The sequence below is a fragment of the Phyllostomus discolor genome, chromosome 4, assembly GCF_004126475.2.
Source record: "Phyllostomus discolor isolate MPI-MPIP mPhyDis1 chromosome 4, mPhyDis1.pri.v3, whole genome shotgun sequence".
Lineage (NCBI taxonomy): Eukaryota > Metazoa > Chordata > Mammalia > Chiroptera > Phyllostomidae > Phyllostomus > Phyllostomus discolor.
This window is the reverse complement of record NC_040906.2, coordinates 32,073,029-32,096,790: the sequence shown is the minus strand read 5'-3', so window position 1 is coordinate 32,096,790 and position 23,762 is coordinate 32,073,029. Positions and strand designations below refer to the sequence as shown.

The 23,762-nt window shown below is 36.5% G+C and overlaps 1 protein-coding gene across 2 annotated transcripts in view; it reads right to left on the bottom strand.

Moving 5' to 3' along the window:
• PGAP1 (post-GPI attachment to proteins inositol deacylase 1) overlaps nucleotides 1–23,762 on the bottom strand; it is a 79,707-nt gene that overhangs the window by 30,299 nt on the left and 25,646 nt on the right. For both annotated transcript variants that reach the window (XM_036023147.1, XM_028509377.2), the window contains exons 4-12: nucleotides 19,241–19,412; nucleotides 15,679–15,836; nucleotides 12,772–12,824; nucleotides 11,870–11,936; nucleotides 6,900–7,005; nucleotides 6,141–6,196; nucleotides 4,182–4,265; nucleotides 1,259–1,305; nucleotides 782–833 (exon numbers count right to left, since the gene is read on the bottom strand). In XM_036023147.1, coding sequence (XP_035879040.1) covers nucleotides 782–833; nucleotides 1,259–1,305; nucleotides 4,182–4,265; nucleotides 6,141–6,196; nucleotides 6,900–7,005; nucleotides 11,870–11,936; nucleotides 12,772–12,824; nucleotides 15,679–15,836; nucleotides 19,241–19,412 — 795 coding nt within the window. The remainder of the gene's footprint in view (nucleotides 1–781; nucleotides 834–1,258; nucleotides 1,306–4,181; nucleotides 4,266–6,140; nucleotides 6,197–6,899; nucleotides 7,006–11,869; nucleotides 11,937–12,771; nucleotides 12,825–15,678; nucleotides 15,837–19,240; nucleotides 19,413–23,762) is intronic.

Sequence of the window (23,762 nt, the reverse complement as noted above, 5' to 3'; positions counted from 1 at the left end):
CATAAATTTTGCCTTATGCTTGAACATTTCTCTGTGGAAACTAATCAGATAATTCAGAAGGCCACAGGTATGGGCAACTGGTGATTAGCAGCTTCATCACAACAACACGCCTGCTCATGCATCATGTCTCATGCAGAGCTTTTTGGCAAAACAGCAAATCACCCAGGTGACTCATCCCCTCTACAGCCCAGATTTGGCGCCCTCCAACTTCTGGCTTTCCCCAAAACTAAAATCACCGTTGAAGGGGAAGAGATTTCATACTGTTGATGAGATTCAGGAAAATATGACGGGGCAGCTGATGGTGATTGGGAGAACTGTATGAGGTCTCAACATGGCTACTCTGGCAGGAACTGAGGTGTCATTTGCCTACGTACAATGTTTCTTGTACCTTGTACCTTCCTCAATACATGTCTCTTAACCTTCATATCAGATGGCTGGATATCTTCTGGACAGACCTTGTATACCCTAATATAAATGAAAGGGCCTTAAATATACCCTCAAGATAAATTTTAAAAACTCATCTACCTCTTGGTATGATGCTATAACATATAGATTTCATTTTATTTAGAGCATTGTTAACTTCCTAATTTTTACCTCTGAAAGTTAAAACAATGTTTTTCTTCATGGAATTCATTTCTAGGGAAAATGTTTCTAAAATGAACATGAACAAATCTCAAATTTATTTAACACCTATATGAATTAATAAAATGACATACTCTAAAATGCCTATAGGCCCCAGTATTTTTCACCTACACATCAAAACCCTAAAGCCATACTTCACCTTGAATGTCGGCAGCAGTTCGGTTTTCCACGACAGATCGACCCCTTGCTGGCTATGAAATGTGATTAAAAGACAAATACATTAAAGCATTATAAATTACAAATAAGCTTCAGAGGAAAAAGAAACCATCTCTAGAGCTATCAGAGTTCTAATGAAATGAAGTCTATTAAGTCTAATCCAATATTTTCTATCCACGTAGTCGCTTCAGGGACAAAAAAACTGTCTTTCCTAGCAACCAAGTACATTTACAAAAATGACCGGTATGTTAATTTTCTTTATTTTTCACTTTAAAATCAATACTTTAGTATAGCATCAAAATGAGCTTAAAAATGTAAGAAGCAATTCTGACAGTATTTAACAGTATGTAACACTATGTTTGACAGTATATAACACTATGTTTAACAGTATATAACACAATATGTGGGTGTCTTTACATTGAGAAAAATGAATAATGGAAGGCAGATCCAAAAGACTTACCACACAATAGTGGTGTTTATGCAGCCAAAAACCCAACTATTTGTGTCCTGTTGGTTGATAAAACAAAGTACACTAAATAATGTAGAAAATAATTATGTGAAATAGGCATCTTCAATATTTTACTGTTATATGACAGGGTCTGTAGGCACAATGGAAACATAAAATAGCAACTTATTACTTAGAACATATCCAAGATGGTCTAAAAGCCAAAAAGCTCAAGGGCAGGCTACGAAGTGTAATGTCAACAAAATAGGCAAGCAAGTAACCTAGAGTAGCAAGATGAGAAAGAGTAACCTGATGGGTGTCTCTCTACAATGCATTGCCTAAGCACTTCTAACTTCTGAACCCACACTTTCAGAGTTTGGCAATGCCTACAGTTTAATCAGGTAGTTACATAGTAAGTAATCTACATTTTAACAAAAACAGGAAAATGAACAACCAGAGGTAGACTTTCACACAAACAAACAAAAAAATCCACAGCCAAGTGATTAAAAATAACAATCAATCTAAGGATAGCCTTTCTTTGAGTTTTTATTTGATTACCAGGCACATAATTTCCATGCAGCCGAGAATGTGTTTGGATTGAAACATAGTCCAAGACAGAAGCTAGTTATGACTTTATCAGCGCAGCATGGAAATATTACAGAGATACTTGTGATATTTTAACAATATTATGTATTTAGCTCCAGTTATTTAAGAGAGCTATGACCTAAGCTCACTCTAACTTTTAAGGAAGTAGGTAGGAGCAAAGCTCCAAGATCTGAAATCCTACTAGGGCATAAAAGGATGAGAAACACTTGTCAGATAGCCAGATAAATTCTTCCTTAGTATATACACAGGACAATGGATCCTGGAAACATACACAGGAAAATAAGTCCTTTAATTAAACTAATATTTATAATTTATAAAGTCCACACCAGGGCCAAGGAATTATGTCCTCAAGGAAAAGGAGAACTCAGGCAGACATGGTCTTTGCTCTCAAGAAACTTAAATAAATTTTTAAGACATTTTTCAGAAATACAGAAAAAATGCTGAAAGGAAACAAACAAAAACGATATGGTATTTCCCTGGTTCTCCATTGCTGGCAAACTACCTGTGTGAATTCTGTGTCACCTATGCTTCTCAGGACGGTAATGGGACACTATAAAGCAAGGCACCAGAAAAGATGCGCACAGTCTAGACAAAGACAATCTAGCGGCGTCTCCAGATCCAACCCAGTTTCCTAATGGGTTTTTGCAGCTAATAAGGGAACCTATCCTTAAAGTTAGTCCCCATTATGAAAACTGCCAATATTCCACACTACTTACTTTAGTGTATATGAAATTCTGACTTCATTCAATGAATTCAATGAATTCATTCAAGTCAAATTCATTCAATGAACTGAATGAAGTGTTATTGAAGCCCACCCTAAAATGCCATTTTGATATAACCTAGGTATTAAAACAATAGTTTCAGGATATCCAGGTAAACATCCCTGATTAAAACTGTATTAAAATCTTAGAAAAAGTCACCCCAAAGTTGCTGACTAACTCCAAGAAGTATAAAGAAAAGAAAATGCTACTAGATCACAAAATGTATAGTTCTTAAGAAAAATCTGTACACAGCCCTCAGTGAATGGTAAAATCACTAGGGGAAAGATCATTAGGAATTTCACAATGGACAGATATGCTGATACCACCTAAGTCCACTGACAAGTCCTTCTGTCACTGAAAGTGAGACAACCAGATGGTATACACCTCCTGGTGAAATAAGTACATAGCTCTACCTATAGAACATTTCTACCACACAAAATTAATCTGAATCTAATAAAGATTCTAGATCTAACTACCAGCGTACAGAAAACACAAGGGATATAAATACATGTTAAAAGATACTACAAGAATTCAATGATCTAAACTCACAATGTAGGAAATTTGCAGAGTACATAACCTTTCTCCAATAAACAAACAGAAAGAAATAGGGGCTATCATAAAAGAGACTTAAGATCCACAAATGAAATGAAATGTATGTACTTTACATTCTGATTCAAATAAACCAACTTAAAACATAACTGAACAGAGCAAAAATGAACATGAACTGGATATGACATGATACCAAGAAGTAAAAATTTCGGGGTGAAATGATGGCATGATGGTAATGTATAAAATTCTTATCTGTTAGAAAAAAAATATAGTGAAGTATTTATGGCTGAAAGAATAAAATGCCTGAAATTTACTTTAGAAACTTCTTCAGGCAAAAAACAGTGAGGAAAGGACACATGGTTAGGAGGGCAGAACATTAACTGTTAAAGCTGGCTGTATCTTCTCTACTGTTGTGTGTTAGAAAATTTCTATGTAAAAATGAAAAAGATTTTAAAATTTACCACATGACCTTATCCTAATTAACACCCATGGACCTTAATTACAGAAAAGGAATCCTCCAATAAACCAAACAGAAAATTTACACTTTGGCAAAGATTTTTCTCAATACAGGTATTTTGATTTGAAATTTACTATTAAATATGGGTATATTAAGCCATCACTCTTGGGGTCAGATTCTCTTGGGATAAACTGCCCACCAGATTTCAGGCTGAGAGATGCTAGTCTCCGTGAGAGATGTGAGACTTGATAATACCACTAAAAATGGTGTTCATTCATTAGCACCTAGCCCACAATGCCTGCCCACCACCTTTTCTAAAGGTGCTGTTATCAAATTGTAGCACCTACTAATTAAGTGACATATTAGATCCTGGTATATTATCAGCTACAGAAACTTTTTGATGAATACTTTTCGATCAAAACTCTGTTCCATACAAATATTTTTCAACTAATTAGCTTTAGTAATAGTGCATAACTAAATATGAGATTTACTAGAGATATTAGTTGAATCTGAAAACTGAACAGTTAGCCTTTTAAATTTACATAAGATGTACCGATCATCTTACCAGCATGTTGCTCTGACAATAGGCATGAGTGTAGATTTTTCTATGGTGTGCAAGAGGAAATGTAAAATATAATTTTTCAGATTCCTAAGAAGAGAGGAAAAACACAATAAAACTATCATGAGAATGAATAATTTCATCATTTAAAAATACAGCTAAGGCAATCAGCAATTATTCTAATTCTATTATTCCTGGTGGTGTTGAGAACCAATAACTCTAGGAGTAGGAAGAAGAGACAGATACAAGATAGAGAGACCAGGTACAAACCCTGTAGTCCTGAATGTGTCTTAAAAGTATTAGTATAAATGTATATGTTTTGTTTTGATTTGATTTTTGACCTTATGATCAGGATACAATACAATACCATTCTTAGCTCTGTCCATTGAAAAGGCCTAGAAATGCTAACTGACTAGCCATAAACATCTCTAGTACCCAGATTATGGGTTTTAGGTGCCATTTCCCAAGTGTTGGAAGACTTCCTTAGAGAAAGAAGCTGATTCAAGATCTGGTGCCAGGGATACACAAAATGAGCTGATGTATCTTCTTATACTAGACAATGAGGAAAACTATCAAAGACATGGTCCTGGCTGGGTAGCTCAGTTGGTTAGAGCATCGTCCTGATATGCCAAGGTTGCCGGTTCAATCTCCAGTCAGGGCACATACGAGAGCCAACCAATGAATACATAACTCAGTGGAACAACAAATCAATGTTTTCCTCTCTCCCCGCCCCCCAAAAATCAATTAAAAAAGAAAAAACTATCAAAGACAACTAAAGAGCAGCTATACCAAAAGATTCTGGACCTTAACTTTGAAATGGCTTACACTGGTCAAAAACAGAATTTTAATATCAATTTTATCATCAAAGATAGAATAATTTTAGTATTTTAGTTTATTTGGATAGACAAATATGCTTAAATACATGAGTTCATAATAATATTGGGGGGAAGCCCCAAAACCTCTTACAGTCATGAATGGAGGATGTTTGTGAACCAGCTCAATATTCTGAAAACCAGTACATACTAACATCCAAAGATGTAAGTAATTATCATTTCTTTCCTTTATGATTTGTTCTAGTTTTTAAAAAATACTCACACAAGGATATGTTTTCTTGATTTCAGGGAGAGAGGAAGGGGGAGAGAAAGAAAGAAACATCAATGTGAAAGAGAAACATTTACATTGGTCACCTTCTGGGGATCAAACCCTGAAACCTAGGTATGTGTCCTGACCAAGGGTTCAACCCACAACCTTTAGGTGTACGGGATGACCCTTGAATGAACTGAATTACCTAGCCAGGGTTGATTTGTTCCACTTCTGATAAATTTACTAGATGAGTTTTTCTAAATAGTATTCCAGTTAATAAATGAAGAAGAAATAATCAATTAGAGTATCATCATTTTTGCATCCCCCCTAAATGAATGACACTATGTGTTATTCCTCAACAGCTGCTAACAGGACAAAAAGAGAAAGTCTAGCAAAAACAAAAACGTGAATCTGACTGAACATCTCAATCTAACTACTAAGTCACAGGAAAACAGTAGGCACTGGAATATATTGAATGACACCACAGTAATGCAATCAGAAAGTCAGGACTGAGATACTTTATAGGACAAATGACTTGTTTTTAAATGACTTGTTTTTTCAACAAATAAACTGCAAGGAGGGAAAAGGTAGTTAAGTAAGTACTACAGATTAAAAGAAAAATAAGAGACATATCAACAAATACTATGTGGACATTGTGTCCTGATTCAAACAAATTGAAAAAAACAAAGAAACAACAAAAATATTGACAGTTATAAAACTAGAAAACTGAACATCAAGTAGATATTTATTAGTAAGGAATTATTATTAAATTGTTTTAATGTGTGAAAATGATATGTGGTTATCTTTTAAAGAGTCTTTAACATTTAAAGATAAATACTAAATTTTTTAAAGTAAAAAAAACTCCATTGTTGGTGTACTTACATTGTAAGCTACATAGGTCCATTTTGACATTTTTACTGGAACCCACAGAGATGTCTCTAAGGTAAAGGAAATTAATTTGTTTGGCTTGTTATTTTTTATATTAAACACTTTCTTTTATTCAGTGCTGGTGAAATACTACTCAATCGTAAGATATGAAAAAGAAGTGGTTTCCTGAACACTGGCGATTTTAAAATAGAAAATCTAATGGATGTTCTCTACACACTCTTCACCAACTAGCATTCACATCATAACGTATTTTACACCCACTAGCTGTCTTTAAGAAAGTATCAATAGAAGAAAGTCAGTATTTCACTTTCCAAACAAGCAATTAAGTAAAGTATGATAGGTATTATATTTAAAAGCAGTATTTACCAGCAAAAGATATGCTTGTTAATCCCAAAGACTGAAGAATGATACTGAGAAGCTAAGTTAAGAATAACATAGCACTTATTTTATGTGATTGGCAGGAGACTAGAGACATTGAACTTTATCTTTAAAATTTTTCTACTTGTCATATTATTTTCAGGACAAAATTTTTTTTACCAGTAACATCTTACAAAATTGCTTTCCTACTTTTTCCCTTCCTTAATCAAGAACCTCATAAGAAACCATCACAGAGAAATTAATAAAATATAATAGGATTATATTTTAGAGTACCTGAAGTATCAGTTTCAAAGACTATGTCTGCTAGTAAACAAAATTTATGCAAAATAATAATCAAAACTCTACTTAAAATTAAAACATGTTATTACCACTAACCTGTTAAGTCAACAATTAGTGCTGGATCTTCCTCAAAGGGTTTTGCTGGGTGTCTTATAAAGTGGTGATTCAAAACCGCCAATTTCTTCTTGGGATTTTCAGTTATCTAGAAAGAACATTGGTAAGTTCTGTATCCTTTCACAACCACTGTGACAGTTCAATGAAAGTTTGCTTCAAGTAACAATGCTAAGAGCCAACAGTTATTATGGGCCAGGTACTGTTCTAAGTGCTTAACATGTTATTAACTGTGTTTTACGTATGAAGAAACTAAAGCACAGAGAAACCAAGGTTGCACGCCTGTTAAGAGTTCAGGCCAGTACTCAAACATAAGCAGCCTGGCTCCAGAGCCCACGCTTTTAATCATTATGCAACTGTGCCTCTTCAACAACAGCTCAGAACACAACGTACATGTACAGAATCAGAAGAGAACTGAAGTGATCCTCTGTCTGGGGATTCCAACACACCAGTTTCCAAACTCAGACCCAGGCCAATCTCACAGCAAAGAAAGAAAATGCATACTAGAGAGTCGCTAGAGAACATACAACTGTTCTTGCTCGGAAACTCCTTCTTCCTGCTTTACTTGCTTCCTTTGTATCGAAACATCCTTTCTTTCATGAAATAAAAAATGCAAGCAGTCAATAAAATTTTTCTGTTGTCTGTTTTAAAATATCCCAGCACAATAAATGTTGGCAACTTTATATTGGTCCCTCCTTTGAAAAAAATAGTATTAGGGTACAAAATTTCTTTTAGAATCTACCACTATTCAATTCTCTAGCTTAAGCACTGAGGCTCTGGCAGGGAAGAGATTTTCTCAACAACAGAGTGAGCGAATGACAAAGAAATGATAGTAAGGACCCAGGGTCTACTAAATCTTTTCAATTCCTTCGACGGCATTCAGTGTTTGTTTGAACACTTTTAACTCAGTACTTTTCAAAATATTAGATTCCAATTCTAACAATTCTCCACAGGAGAATGTTCTGCCCTATTTACAGTCAGCATGTTATGTGACTCCTTGTTGCTTTGATATATAGGTTGGAGACTGCCCTTTAAGAACTTACAGATTGTTATGTCCCTCACCTAAATCAGATGTTTCTTCTACAGACCAAATAACTTCAAAAACATCAACTGTAACTGTTCCTCCACTCCGCCTGCCTTCCTTCCCTGCGTAAACTCAAGTCTATTAATGTTCCCTTCTTAAAATATGATATACAAAACAGAATATAATTCTCTAGATATGTATCTAGAATTGAGGAAAGTGAAGTGGAATGTTACTTCACTGATGCAAATTCTATACTTCAACCACTTCAGTCTAATACAAAACTGGTTTTGATTATTTTTTAAAACGGCCACATCTGACTGCAAGATATTAAATGCCATGGGTCTTTCAACCAAAATTTCAGTTAAGTCAGACTCACCCATCCTTATCTACTCTCTAGAATATCTTCTTCTCTATAGTTTTCAGCTATAATGTGTATGCTGATAACCATCAAAAATTACATTCTAATTCTGGTTCCTTGGTACTACATGAATGACTATGATCTGAGTTCTAGTTTCCCTTGTATGCATGCTTGCTTTTCATTCTAGGCTATATGCTTCTTGAGGTAGAATCATATACTAACATTTTACTGTCTAACATTTAGTCCAGTCCATTAATATAGTGAGTTTGTGAAACAGAACTCAGTTTCATAATATTTTAATTCTTAGCAGTATGTTATTAAAAACTTCTCTTGTCCCTTAAAATGTGTCTATAAAATACTTATCCATTTAGAATTATAACTTATTAGGCACTAGTATTAGAGTTTTCTCATCTGAGGATTTAATGGAAAACAAGATTTGATTTATTAAAATTAGTTTTATGTACAATATTTAAAGACTATACCTGCCTGAGACATTCCTGTTCTCTTCCGTTGATATGGGGTTTTTCCTACACCTACCAAATGTATTACAAATACAAACTGGTCTTGCAATTTTAATTGATTCTATTACTGTACATAGCTGCATTCTCTCAAAACAACTAAAAATGTTTGCCATAGTTAACACATTTAAAACAATGTTGAAAACTAAAAAATGTTTGTATTCCACTACCAATTCACAATATTAACTCTATAAAAGCTTACTTACTTTAATAAATATACTAATTTAATTATGGTACCTTGTAGCTTAAAATGCGGTGTAACAAAGAATGGTTTAGGTCTTTCTTTAATTGCATTCCTCAGGGGAGAGCTAAGTGTCTATGATTCTAAAGCAGTTATGCAGCTTTCTTAAGGGTTAAGAAGAAAAATATGACACTACCACCTCTCCAGGAGAGAATGCTACAGGAGCAAGATTTAGGACACAATAGTAAGAAAAGTATTACTTAGAGATCTATTGAGAAAAGGGCTAGTCTCTAAAAGAATAAGAATCCTCAGGAGAAAGAATCCAAAAATACATGGGCTGTAATGCTTTGCCATACTAAAAAAAATTACCTAATTTTCAAGGAACTTTTTCCCTAAGAGGAGAAGCCAGAGCCACAGTTCCCAAACACGTGTCTACTGAATAGCGAATGAGGCACTGGCAAGACGGCATGAGGGGAAAAGCTGTTTGAGATGAATGATGGCAATGTGCTCCAAATTCACAGAAAAAAGACATGCAGGTTAATGGACAGACCTCTCTGAATTTTGCCGTAATCCTTGATGCCCACTAATTTAACTGCTGGCAGACAAGAAAGAGATGAAAGAGTAATATGATGTTCTATAACGGGCACCATGATTTCCAGGTGTCCTGGTAAATGAACTACTTGTAAAATCATTAGTTTGCAGAGTTTATATGAGAAATCTCATTACAGAAAAGCTTCAACTTCTAGAATTACATAATTTAAGTTCTGATGAATTTCAGTTATTCAATAAATATAGATATTTTGATCCTATCAGAAAGGTAAAGATGTGGGAAAGAAAAAAGCTGTGATCCATCCCTTCTACCGAGAACATACTTTCTCCTAAGGAACCGCAGTTGTGTGGATGCAGGTAGACTTTTTACACTGGGACGAGTTACTCTAGCATTTCTACCTGCACATTCTGAGTCAGTCAGGTACATCAGTCCTTTCAGCAGAACCTGCCTTAGGCACTTAACCTTTCATGGCTCAGGTGTGCCAAGACAAAAAAGAATGGCCCAAATGGAAGAACAGATCAAAGCTCCAGAACAAATACAACTAATGAAGAGATAGCCAACCTATCAGATGCACAGTTCAAAGCACTGGTGATCAGGATGCTCACAGAATTGGTTGAATTTGGTCACAAATTAGATGAAAGAATGAAGGTTATGCTAAGTGACATGAAGGAAAATGCACAGAAATCCAACAGTGATGGGAAGTAAACTGGAACTCAGATCAACAGTGTGGACCAGAAGGAAGAAATAAACATCCACCCAGAAAAGAATGAAGAAACAAGAATTCAAAAAAATGAGGAGAGGCTTAGGAACCTCCAGGACATCTTTAAATGTTCCAACATCTGAATCATAGGGGTACTAGAAGGAGAGGAGGAAGAGCAAGATATTGAAAACTTATCTGAAAACATAATGAAGGAGAACTTCCCCAATCTGGCAAAGGAAATAGACTTCCAGGGAGTACAGGATGCTCAGAGAGTTCCAAAGAAGTTGGACCCAAGGAGGAACACGCCAAGACACACCAAGATTAAAAATAAGGAGAGAATCTTAAAAGCAGCAAGAGCAAAGGAGATAGTTACCTACATAGGAGTTCCCATAAGACTATCAACTGATTTCTCAAAAGAAACCTTAGAGGCAAGAAGGGGCTGGAAAGAACTATTCCAAGTCATGAAAGGCAGGAACCTTCATCCAAGATTATTCTATCCAGCAAAGCTTTCATTTAGAATGGAAGGGCAGATAAAGTGCTTCTCAGATAAGGTCAAGTTAAAGGAGTTCATTATCACCAAGCCATTATTATATGAAATGTTAAAGGGATTTATCTAAGAAAAAAATAAAAAATATGAACAGTAAAATGACAACAAACTCACAGTTATTAACAACCACACCTAAAACAAAAACAAACTAAGCAAACAACTAGAACAGAAACAGAATCACAGAAATGGAGATCACATGGAGAGTTATCAGTAGGGGAGTGGGAGGGGGAGAGGGGGGGAAAGGTACAGAGAATAAGTAGCATAAACGGTAGGTAGAAAATAGACAGGGGGAGGTTAAGAATAGTATAGGAAATGTAGAAGCCAAAGAACTTATATGTATGACCCATGGACATGAACAAAAGCAGGAGTGGGGGGGGGGGATGTGGGTAGGAGGGGCTGTGCAGGGCAGAGGGGAATAAAGGGGGGAAAATGGGACAATTGTAATAGCATAATCAATAAAATACATCATTAAAAATCTGTTGTTTTTGAAAAAAAAAAAGGTAAAGATGCATTCTAAAAAATTTAAACAAAAATATCTAATACTCTAGATCATGAGGTCTATAACACATTACTAAGAAAAAAATGATAAAATAGCTTGCTAGTATTTCTATTAACTAAATAAAGCTAAAAGAATATATGTATTTTAATTTAAGAGGAAGAACTGGGGGAAAATTTAAGGACTCTTCACTTTCATTGCATTCTTTTTTAAAAAATTTTTATTTGATTTACTGGAATGACATTAGTTAATAAAATCATATGGGTTTCAGGTATACAATTCTATTTTATATATATAGAATTATATAAATAGAAATATATATATAAATTACTTGTATATTGTATTGTTTGCCTACCACCCAAGTCTAGTCTCCTTTGTCACCATTTATCCCTTTACCCTCTTCTACTTCCCCCACCCCCTTTCCCTCCACTAAACAAGAATATTTCTACTTTGAAAGTAGTTATAATCAACATAAGATATAGACTTCTATTTACATCAAAGTAAAAAAAAGTATTAATTCTACCACTGCTGCAACAAAGCTCTTACTTTACTGAAATAATTTTTAGTTTAAAAATACATACTTGTTTAGTGTCAGCATCAATAAGATCAAAGAATGCTCGAACTGTAGTCAATTGTAATTGTTTGCACCTGAAGAATAAAATGTGTTACAAATGAAACTTTAATAATATACTTTTGATACAAACACACACAATTCTATTATTTAATCAAATATTTGAGTTTCCTTTATTGCTGTAAACTCTAAAATCGTTTAAGAAATCATCATTATTAAGCAAGTTTTTTAAAGTTGAAGCAAAAATAAAGCAAATTAAATCTTCCCAAATGACTGGCAGTGGAACCGACAAGGTCCCTCTATGTTCCCTAAATTTCCTCGTCTGCCCCAGCTGCAGATGTGGCCTACACCACTGTTACATGCCTGAGCTGTGTGGTTCTTGCAGGCACCACTGATTGCAGAGCCCGAGGAAGGTGAAAAAGAGAACCTTTAAGCCAGAACACATAGAGATAAGATACTAGGGTCTACATATTTTTCGAGCAATATTTAATCTATTTATTTATATTAAGGGTAAATCTAATTCCAGCTTGGTTTTCCATGTGCTACTCTAGAATAACCAATGTTGTATCCATCAAGTCCCTAAGTTTGATGACCTGTGGAGAGAGCTCAGGAAGTCCTAAAACAAGTGCCTTTGATTCTGCCCAGCTACAACAAACTAAACTTTGGATATCTGATACTACCTTCACTTGAGACTGATGCTACTGGTTCTCAGATTATTTCATAGGTTATCAAGGGAATCTTGGTCACACTGAGACAAGAATCAAGTTTAGAGTTCGAAACTCCTAAATTAATCTGTCTCCCAAATCCTTATTTATGTATGAATGAAACTCTCAGAAAGTTAACAAACCAATCAATGCACTGCCGAGAAGAGAGGACCACCAGAAACCATCAAAATAAATTATATCTACATACCACACAATGGAGAGGTGGTCTGTTGACACCCAGGTCTTAGGCACTGCTGTACTCTAGAAGGAAAGAAACAAACAAAAAATTAAACTTAAGAAAAGCACATTTGTTATTCTCCAAAAGGCCTGAAGTATTTACAAGCTAATATTTAGAAACATGCAGCATTAGTTTTGCTATTTTATGATGCATAGACATTTTTAAATGATGTATTCTTATAAAAGGTGATCCAAAAATAATAAGGTATTTCCTGCATAAAAAAATTTTCCTGTCATTACTGCTTAGTCACACTTATATCACCCTTTAAAAATCATTAAAGCATCCAGATTCCCTCCTGAGTTTAATGTCTCCTTATTACTCTAACAAGAGACTGTGTTTATGATTCTTTAATAAATCATAGTTTATGGGTAAATCATAATAGATATTTTAATAACTTTAGTTCTAAACAGACCAACTGATAAATTCTAAGATATTTCTTCTTAATCAGAGTGTGCCTGATAAATACCTTAGCCTGAAGATGTTTTCCAAAAGAAATATGCCTGATCACAATTCCAAAACTATCAAATCAGACTCTTACAAGTAGGGTCCAGGGTTACTTACTTTGAAAAAAATCACTAGATGACTGGGTATATATACTACTTGTTAGAGACACAATGGCAAGGACTCCTAAAAAATGTAACTATTGCAGAAGGCTTCCTAACAATGACATAACACCCTTCAGTCCAGACTCTAAAGTGGGAGGAATCTATAGCTTACTTGAACTTATGAACTCATAAACATTGGGTACCTCATTTAGGAATTACTGCTGGCAGCTTATTTAAAAAGTCAAGACAATGAGAGTTCACTGTGGTTCTAAGATTGTATCAGATGCTCAGCAGAGTAAGAACTCACAGCAGACAGCACTTACCATTACCAAGAACATAAAACGGGTTTACTTTCATTCAGGCTAATGAATGCACCAGAGCTAGAGTTGAAAGAGGGAAAGGCAACACAAATAATAAAGGCAGTTGCTCATGATCTTTGGTGAAAACTTCTGAATGTCCACCAAAATCCATTCTGGCCTTCTCGCACACTTGGCTAGACTACATCTCTTGGCCTCTCTTACTTTAAGGTGCGACTAATTGTTCTCTATCAGAATGTGAACAGGAGTGATGTGTGCATTTCCAGGCCTGACTGCTCTTCTTCCCTCTTCCTGTGGGTTGAAACAGTGATGATTAGAGCAACCTCAAAAGCAGAACATTCAAGAAGGGGGTGCCTACTGTCAGCCTAGGTCCCTTATGAGACTTCTTCAAAAAACCACCCACCAACTTAAATACACACCTTGGGCAATTATATGAGTACATGTAAACCTCTATTGTGTTTAAGTGCCATCACCTGCATGAGTACATATAACAAGAGTTTAGCTTACCCTACCAATATAACTGCTAACTTAAGCAATTTTTCTAGGCCCAGTGGATGTAAATGTCATTTAACCATTCTTGAGATAATCATTAAAAAACTGTTATTTCTTAATGATTTTTTTAAGTGAACATACTTTAAAACACGAAAGACCTAGATTGTTTTGAATCTAAAAAACTAAATAAAACAGATTATAAAATAACCAGCTTTGAGAAAATTCCGTAAGTAAAATATTTTCATCAGAGATACAGAAATACAAGTTGCCCTGAAAGCAATACATTAGCAATGGGTAAGAAAACAGGGAAACACACGTGCATGCACACATATCTGAAAAGACCAAAGTTCTTTCAGAAAGAAGCTGCAGGATGTGGTATCAACACAGCCTCGTGCTCTAAACCGAGTCTTGGAAATAAGTTGTCTCTAATTCCATGTGACTAACTAAAACATCGGCATTTACTACAGAGTTGACATTTAATGTTTTGAGGACTTCCAGGAAATGTCTGCCCAAAACATTCAACATCAAATAATATTCATACCAACAATGAGGTTTGAGAGATTTACCAATTTTGTTCCGAAGCTACTACGGCTATACCACAACTCCAGTTACAGGAAAATGGTGGGTGATAGCAGAACCGCTTAATAATTTTTGTTCTGTGTATGGCAAGCATTCAGTGAGTACCTGCTTGATGAGTGGACAGCAACTTAAGGTGGGGCAACAGATGAACTATGCAAAGGAGTATTTATGAAATCAGTAACTACGAAAGAAAGCACTAGCTTCTAAAAAGCAAAAGGAACTATGGATTTTTTTAGAAATTAAGTTATATTGGAAGATCATGTGTATGTTGAGTTAAAAAAAGTTAACATCTTAACTGAAGATTTCAGGTGAAAAATACAAGAAATAATATAAGCCCTAAAAGGAAACCTGAACTGACTTTACAGAGGTTATGTAAAGACCAAATACTTGATGTCCTAGCAAGGAAGAATAATTAGCAAATTAATTAATCAGGGTTCTGTTTACACTATTAATTTCTGACAGCTAATTTTTAAATTCTAGAATTGGTAAAACTTGAAGTTTACCAATCAAGAGTATATGTTATGTTTGATATTCTGCTACAAGAGTACACAGCACACCACTCAGATGGAACAAGAGGCCTGTGGACTTCAGTCCACACTTTCTTATATGTAACAACTCTAATTGATGCATAGGCACTTATTTTAAACAAGAAACAATTATTTCTCATAATTAAGATTTATTTTCACAGTCCCTAAGGTCCTTTTTACTTTCTGTGAACACAAGCATCCATGCCTGCCTTCTCAGCATCGTTCACCCATGCATTCATTCGCTCACTCACGTGCTCCCTCTCCCTGTATCTCTGCCTCCCACACACGCACGCAAGCACAGGAGCGGCACGACACCACCTCAGCAGTCACTTCCAAGCAGCGACACGTTACTTCTCCTCTCATGCCCCTCTGCGCTCATCATGTCACTATTTCAGTAGAGTCTTTAAAAAAGATTACCACGACAGATAAGGCACTGGCATGATGGCTTAGTTTTGGCAGAAAAGTCAGTCCTGATCGAACTTGGTAATCCCGGAATCCTCCAGCTACAGAGAGCGTGGTTAAATTTATGTGTCCAGCATTTAGAATCCAATAGTCATTTACAGTCTCATAAAAATCTGGCAGAAAATAAAAAAGACATTAAAAATTAGTAGTCACTCCATACACCATTAAGATATCCATAATATTAATATTAAACTGAATTTCTAAGGCATCTGAATTATCTATAAACAATGGTATTCACATTTCTCTATTTTAATATTTTATAGATATTCTGCTTACCCCATTAAATCAGATTACAAATACTAAGTGTTAACTGAAGGCATCAATAGTGAAAAAAGATACCCAAATTTTTTAGCTTGACAAATTGATATGCAAACAAGTCTCTACATTCCAAAAGGATGCTACTTGTTCACAAGCCACACAAACCTAAAAAACCTAAAATTCTTCCAAAGATAAGAGTTTACTATGCTAAAGAGTAATAGATCTTCCTAATTATGCAGTATCCTTATTAAGGCTTAGCAGCTCTCCCCTGCAGCCAACTACCACCACACAAAATACTACCTAAGTTCTTAAAATAAAATCTATCAGGACAATAACATTCTAGTCTTGGAACTATGCAGCTGTGGAAAATCTGAGGGCTAACGTTCTCTCTCTTTAGTGCAATTAAGTAGTTCAACTGGAAGAACTTGCAGACAATTTTTCCACTTTTTCTATGAACAATGAGAAAATTTTACTGTCAAGACTTGAGGTCAGGGGAGAGGAGTTCTCATTTCCTCTTCTATTTATCAAAACAATGCATTTTTATCCTGGTATTTGATCCCATTGAGGGCTTCGAATATTTCAGAACAGCATACAGCTCCCATTAAAGATTTCAGCAGCATTTACTTAGATTGTGACCACGCAAACCCATTCCTAATATATGCAAAGCCTAGCGTAAGAGTACCATGGGGTACACATGCCATATGACTAAATAATGAAAAGTCAAAATTCCCACTGGCAAACTGTTAAATCAGATATATTCCCTGGCTGGTGTAGCTCAGTGGATTGAGCGCGGGCTGGGAACCAAAGTGTCCCAGGTTCGATTCCCAGCCAGGGTACATTCCTGGGTTGCAGGCCAGAACCCCCAGCAACCACACATTGATGTTCTCTCTCTGTCTGTCTCTCTCTCCCTCCCTTCCCTCTCTAAAAATAAATAAACAAAATCTTAAAAAAAAATCAGATATATTTTCTCAACCTGGAAGGCCAGGTTCAAATGCAGAATTCTAGGACACCTCAGAGTTGGACACTGGATAATGGCAGCATAGGGCGAGCCCATCTATGGGCCATCGCTGTGCCATCATCCTTCTCTTCCCATCCCAATTCCATCCTGCATCACAAGGGCCTCCGTGCTATCTGTACCTTGTGCAAAGCCACTGCTTGGCCACGACTCAAACTTGTACTTCCCTACCCTCAGAACAGAATCAAATAAGAGGCCCACACAGGCCCTGGAAATGAGCTTGGGGCATATGGACAAGAACAGTCTAGAGGCTTGGCTTCCTGGAATATGGTCTGAAAGTAAAGGCACAGCCTTCAGTGGGGAGGATGCTTGGCCTGTACGTGCAAAACCCGGTGGGGAATGGCAGCACCAGCACAGGGCCCTCTGAGTGTGGGGCTCCTCGCAGGCCTCCCCTTGCCCTAGTGAAGGGCAGAATTTCTACCAACCATAAACAGGATCTACTTCTGGAGGGGTATGAGTCTCCTAAAGACCTAAAATCTACCACCCTTGAACATTTGTTTTTACATTCTAATTCTGACCTAATGCAATAAAAAATAAATACGGAACAAACGGGAAAGAAGCTTGCTCATCACAGTAAGAACACCGTGGTCCTAAGAAGCAGTTCAGCCTGAGCCTTTTAGAGACAGAGTATCGCTATCCATTAAAACAGTAAAACCCAAATCTCTTAGTGTCGCAGGTTAGATTCCCAGTCAGGGCACATGCCTGGGTTGCAGGCCATGACCCCCAGCAACCGCACATTGATGTTTCTCTCTCTCTCTCTATCTCCCTCCCCTCCTTCTCTAAAAATAAATAAAAATAAAATCTAAAAAAAAAAAAAAACAAAAAAACCCCCAAATCTCTTAAAAGTTTTCCTCAAATAATTTTAAATGTATTTTCAGTAATTCCAATTTAAACCTACAGGACTCATCTACATATAAAATGCAGTAAGGAAGAGTTCTCAATTATGCTACAAGTGTTGTGACTTGTCTATGCCTTTGACTTTTTTCTAAACCTATAGGTAATTTATAATTATTAGAGTTAGATTTAAATAACTTCAACAATAAAACAAAAATTTTTCATTAAAAAACTGCTACAGGAAAAGTGTTCAATGTAATGAGAAAAATCAAACTTCACTGTTCAGTACGATCGTATCAGATATTCCAGCAAATTACTCCTTGGCCATGTTCTGTTAGGACGGGTGCTCTGGACAACCACTGCTGTGCTCTGGAGTCACCAGGGTGTATGTCTCACTTAACTAGAAACACAAGTTTCTTCACAATTAAGATAATAGAAAATCTGATAGGGTAAGAAGTTGAGTAAATGTACTGATCATGAGAAAGAATTATTTCTTTCTAAAGATTTTCTTCTATTCACATAATACTGCAATAAGCAGTGAAGATAATATGCGACTTGAATAAAAAGCTGACAGGCATTTAATTCTTACTCTGTGACATTATCGCTATTCAATTACCTGACAGCAATCATAGACGCTTACTGTTCAAAATTTCCTGCAACGTTAGAGCATTATCCATAATTTTATTTCCCTAGTAACGATGTACTCATTAAGAGGCAGGACAGCATGCGGAAGTTAAGAGCACAGGCCCAGGAACAAGGTTACCAGGGTCAAATACTGGCTCCGCTATTTTCTTGCCAATGTAACTTTGGGCAAAACCTTTGTCTTGGACTCTTTTTTTCCCATCCATAAACATGGGGATAACAATGGCACTTACCTCAAAGGACCGCTATAAGGACTAAGTGACTTAATAATACCGCATAGAAAGTCCTTTACACAATATCTGAAATATAGTAAGATCTCAATGAACATTAGCAATTCTACCTCACCACATAGTGTTAGCAGAGCTGTTTATTTTAAAACAGGACTTTTCTACCATTTTGCTTAAAAATATGCTTATTTTGAGTAGAGTACTGGGAAGTTAACAAAACACAGGAAATTTAAACACACTTTAAGAGACGGGGAGTCATCCTCAAGAATAACTAAACCTAAGCTCAAGTGCCTAGGGACAACAAGACATATGCCATCCATGTAAGATGCTATAGACACAGAAAACTAACAGCAGCTTCAACTATGAGCCTGAGTTGAAAGTCGCAGAGAAAGAGACAGTCGGAATTGGAGGTGATCTGAAACTGAGCGGCTCCACCCGTGGATGAATCTGCAGCACGCTCTAAAGGGAGTAGCTGCAAGTATTTGTTTCATTCTAAACAACAGTGGGGAGGTCCGTTAGTGCTAATGTGACAGCAACTCACCTGTGATGAAGCGATCTAACGGCATCACAGGAGCAACGTGGGGGGTGGCTTGTGTAATAAGGAGATTTATCAGATCCTGTTTAAAATTTTTCAGTGTCAGCAATGCCCTTGCAACAAGGCCACCCATAGAATGACCAATTATTGCCACACTCTTTGGAGCAAATGCTTGACCCTATTAAAAAAAAACACCAAAGCATAATTAATACTTAGCATCATAATAACAATACTAAAACTTCTCTCTAAACAGAAAAGAATTAAACTATTTATTTAACCTCTTATCACAAACTACAGAAACACATTTGATTTTCTGAACCAAAATCAGAAAACTTGGGTCTAGCAAGTCATGCTTTATCATTTGTTATATTGGCTATAAGAGATATAATTATGCTTGGTGTATACCAGGTTACTAGATTTTATAGGCTCATTTGTTTAAAATTGGAAATACTAGGAAACCATAAAAACTAGGGTTGCTACAGTGACCTCATCATATTGATATAGCTTATCTCATCAAATTATTTCCCTATTATGCACCTGTGTTTAAAAATAAACCAACATTTCACAACATGTATTCACTAACAATTATATATTTTACTTCTTAAATTTAAGTATTGCATTTTGAAAAAATTTCTCCTACCTCTACACGGTATCCTCAGTTTCACTATCAAACTTTTGCTCATCGTCCTTCACACTGATCCTTTATCTATGCCTTCTATGCTGTTACTGCGAATAAAATGGACCTTGTGCAGAAAACGGTTAACACTGTAGACCTGAAACTGCTATCCTTAGAACAGACTGATACAAGGCTAGCTCTGCTCTGCAGTCTGGGACCTTAGATTTTGGGAGGGTTCCCATCATTCCCTAAATGATAAGAATGTCTCACTATGCCAACACTGTGCAAACAACATCCTTTATGCTGAACACTACTGTCCTTCTCATTGGGATTTTGGTATGTGGTAGGCACAGGGTGTCAATACAACCAATCATCAATAAAAATCTTGAACATTGAGTCTCTAATGAACTGCTCTCATAGACACTTCACACATGTTGTTGTAGACATTAAATGCACCTGGTGTGACTCCCCTGCAAGAGTACTTCTGAGAGCTCACCCTGCATTCTCCTCCATACTTCACCTCCATGCACCTTTTTGTTTGCTGATTTTGCTTTGTGTCCTTTCACTGTAATAATTGGGTGGGCCAAAAAGTTCATTTGGTTTTTTCCCATGAAATGGCTCCAGCAGCACTTAGTTGTCTTTAACTTCATTTGAAACAATTTTGTTAGATCGTACTTTGACAGCTGTCACATCAGCATGAGCATGCATTTAAAAAAACTTATCAAAATTGGTGAATTTTTGTGCAGTCATTTTAATATTGAATGTGGAAGAAAATACTCAACATTTTCAGCATATTATACTTTATTATCTCAAGAAAGGTAAAAACACAACTGAAATGCAAAAAAGGGTGTGTGCAGTGTCTGGACAAGGTGCTATGTGACTAATCAAATGTGTCAAACGTGGCTGATGAAACTTCATGCTGGAGACTTTTCACTGGACGATGCTCCACAGTCAGACAGACCAGGTGAAGTTCATATCGATCAAATTGAGACATAAATTGAGAACAATGAATGTTATATCATGAGAGAGATAGATGACATACTCGAAATATCCAAATCAATCAAGTTACTGGCGAAAATGAAAAAATGTCTTATTTTATGGAAAAAAACATACAAACTTTTTGGCCAACCTGATAAATCATAACCTGAGTAGAACTATGTGCTGAGTCCTATGAGTCCTCCTGGAGAATCACAGAGCCTGGGAATGGTCATGGGGATCCCCAACAGACCTGATCCCAGCAAAATCCACCACCACACATGTGCTCTGAAAGCTCTCCTTCGGCCTTCTCAAATACATCACACCAGCAATTCTCACCTTCCTCTTGCATCAGTTTTTCCTGTTCTACTATGCCATTCTTGTTGGCATACAAATATACTGCTGTTCCCCTTCAAAAACACAGACAACTCTCTTTTTATTCCCACTGTCCCCTTAGTGACCACACCTTTCTTTACTCCCTTTACAGCAAAACTCTTCAGAAACCAGTTATTTATACAGTACTTGCCCTCTCCAGGTTCTCAGCTGCCACACTCTTAAACCCATTCCAATCAGGCTTTCACCCCAGCGCTCCTCAAAACTGCTCTTATCAAGTCACCAAAACATCTAATGGCCAGTTCTGAATGCTCATCTTACTTGACCTATCTATCAACAGCAACTGACATAGCTGATTACTTCTTCCTCCTTAAAATGCTTTACTTGGTTTCCTTAACAATATACTCTCCTGGTTCTTCTCTTACCTCACTGGCTGCTCCTTTTTAGTCCCTTGCTTGTTCCTTCTCATCTCCCCTCATTCTTAGGAATGGAGTAAGTCAGGCCTCAATCCTTCTATCTCTTTTATAACTTGACCCCCCAGTGATCTCATCTAGTCTCATGGCTTTGAATACATTTAAACTACTAAGTTATAACCTCCAGACTGGACTGCTTTTCTTAAACTCTAACTCTAAACTCCAATTGCATATTAGCTACACTTGGGAAATCTAGTTAGAGTCTATCTTAAATTGAACCTGTGTTAAACTAAACTATTAATCTTCAAATCAATCTGTTCCTCCTCCATTTCCCCCCACTTCAGTTAACAATACTTCAATCCTAGTTGTTTAGCCAAAAGAATTGGGGTCATTCCTAACTCTTTTTCTTTCACACTGCACCTCCACATCTGCTCTGCCATGAAATCTTCTTGCCTCCACCTTTAAGGATTACACCAATCTGACCATTCATTATCATATCTGCTGCTGTCAACTTGATCCAAACTACTGTTACCTCTTGCTGGAATCACTGCAATAGCCTCCTACCTGGTCTCTCTGCTCCACCCTGACATCCCTTTAGTTTATCCTCAGAAGCATCAAGACTGATACTGTTAAAGCCTAAACTAGAATACGTTACTCTTTTGCTCAAAGACCTCTACAGGGGCTTCCCGTATCAATTCAAATAAAAGGCAACATTCTTAAAATTGCCTACAAGGCTCTGTACTCTGCCTTCTCCCCAACCTCTCCTTCTTCTCTATCTACTCCAGCCATACCAGTCTCCTTGTTCTTCTTTAAATACAGCACACGTGTGCTTGCTTCATGCATTTGTTTCCTTTCCTTAAGTACCCTTTCCTAAATAGGCAAACGAGATACTCTCAATACTTTTATTTTATATTAAGTGTATTTTGTTGATTATGCTATTAGTTTTCCCAATTCCCCCCCTTTGCCCCTGTCTGTCCAGTAACCCCCCTTCCTTCCAGCAAGCCTCCCCACAATCCAGTTCATGTCCATGGGTTGTGCATGTAAGTTCTTCAGTTTCTCCACTTCCTATACTATTCTTAACTTTCCTCTATTTTGTACCAACCAATTATGCTTATTTCCTGTACCTTTTCCCCCATTCTCTCCCTTCCCCCTCCCTGATAACCCTCCAAATGATCTCCATATCTATGATTCTCTCCCTGTTCTAGTTGTTTGCTTGTTTTTTAGATTCAGTTGTTGATAGTTGTGAATTTATTGTCATTTTAGTTTTGGTCTTCTTTTTCTTAAATAAGTTCCTTTAACATTTTGCATACAAGGGCTTGGTGATGACTCGCTCCTTTAGCTTTACCTTTTCTGGCAAGCACTTTATCTGCCCTTTAATTCTAAATGGTAGCTTTGCTGGAGAGAGTAATCTAGGTTGTAGGTCCTTGCTTTTCATTCCTCTGAATACTCCTTACCAGTCCCTTCTTGCCTGTAAGGTTTCTTTTGAGAAATCAACTGACAGTCTTATGGGAATTCCTTTGTAGGTAATTATGTGCTTTTCTCTCGCTGCTTTTAAGATTCTCTCTTTATCTTTAATCTTTGGCATTTTAATTATGATGTGTCTTGGTGTGTTCCTTTTTGGGTTCAACTTGTTTGGGACTCTTTGGGCTTCCTGCATTTGTATATCTATTTCCTTTACCAGATTGGGAAAGTTCTCCTTCATTTTTTTTTCAAATAAGTTTTCAATTTCTTGCTCTTCCTCTTCTCCTCCTGGCATCCCTATGATTCAGATGTTTGCACTTTTGGAGTTGTCCCAGAGGCTTCTTATACTCTCATTTTTTTGTTATTGTTTCTTCATTCTGTTCTGATTGTTTATTTCTTCCTTATGTTCCACATTGTTGATTTCAACCTTGGCTTCCTTCTCCCTGTTGGTTCCCTGTGGATTTTTCTCTGTTTCACTCAGTGCAGCCTTCATTTCTTCCCTTATGTTTTGCTGCACTTGATGAGTTCTCTGAGCATTCTTATCACCAGTGTTTTGAATTCTGCATCTGGTAGGTTGGCTACCTCCATGTCGCTGAGTTCTTTTTCTGGGGTTTTATTCCATTCTTTCATTTGAACCATGTTTCTTTGTTTCCTCAATGTGGCAGCCTCCCTGTTTTTTGTATTAGATAGACCTGCTTTGACTACTTATCCTTGCGTACCTGTTACCTTG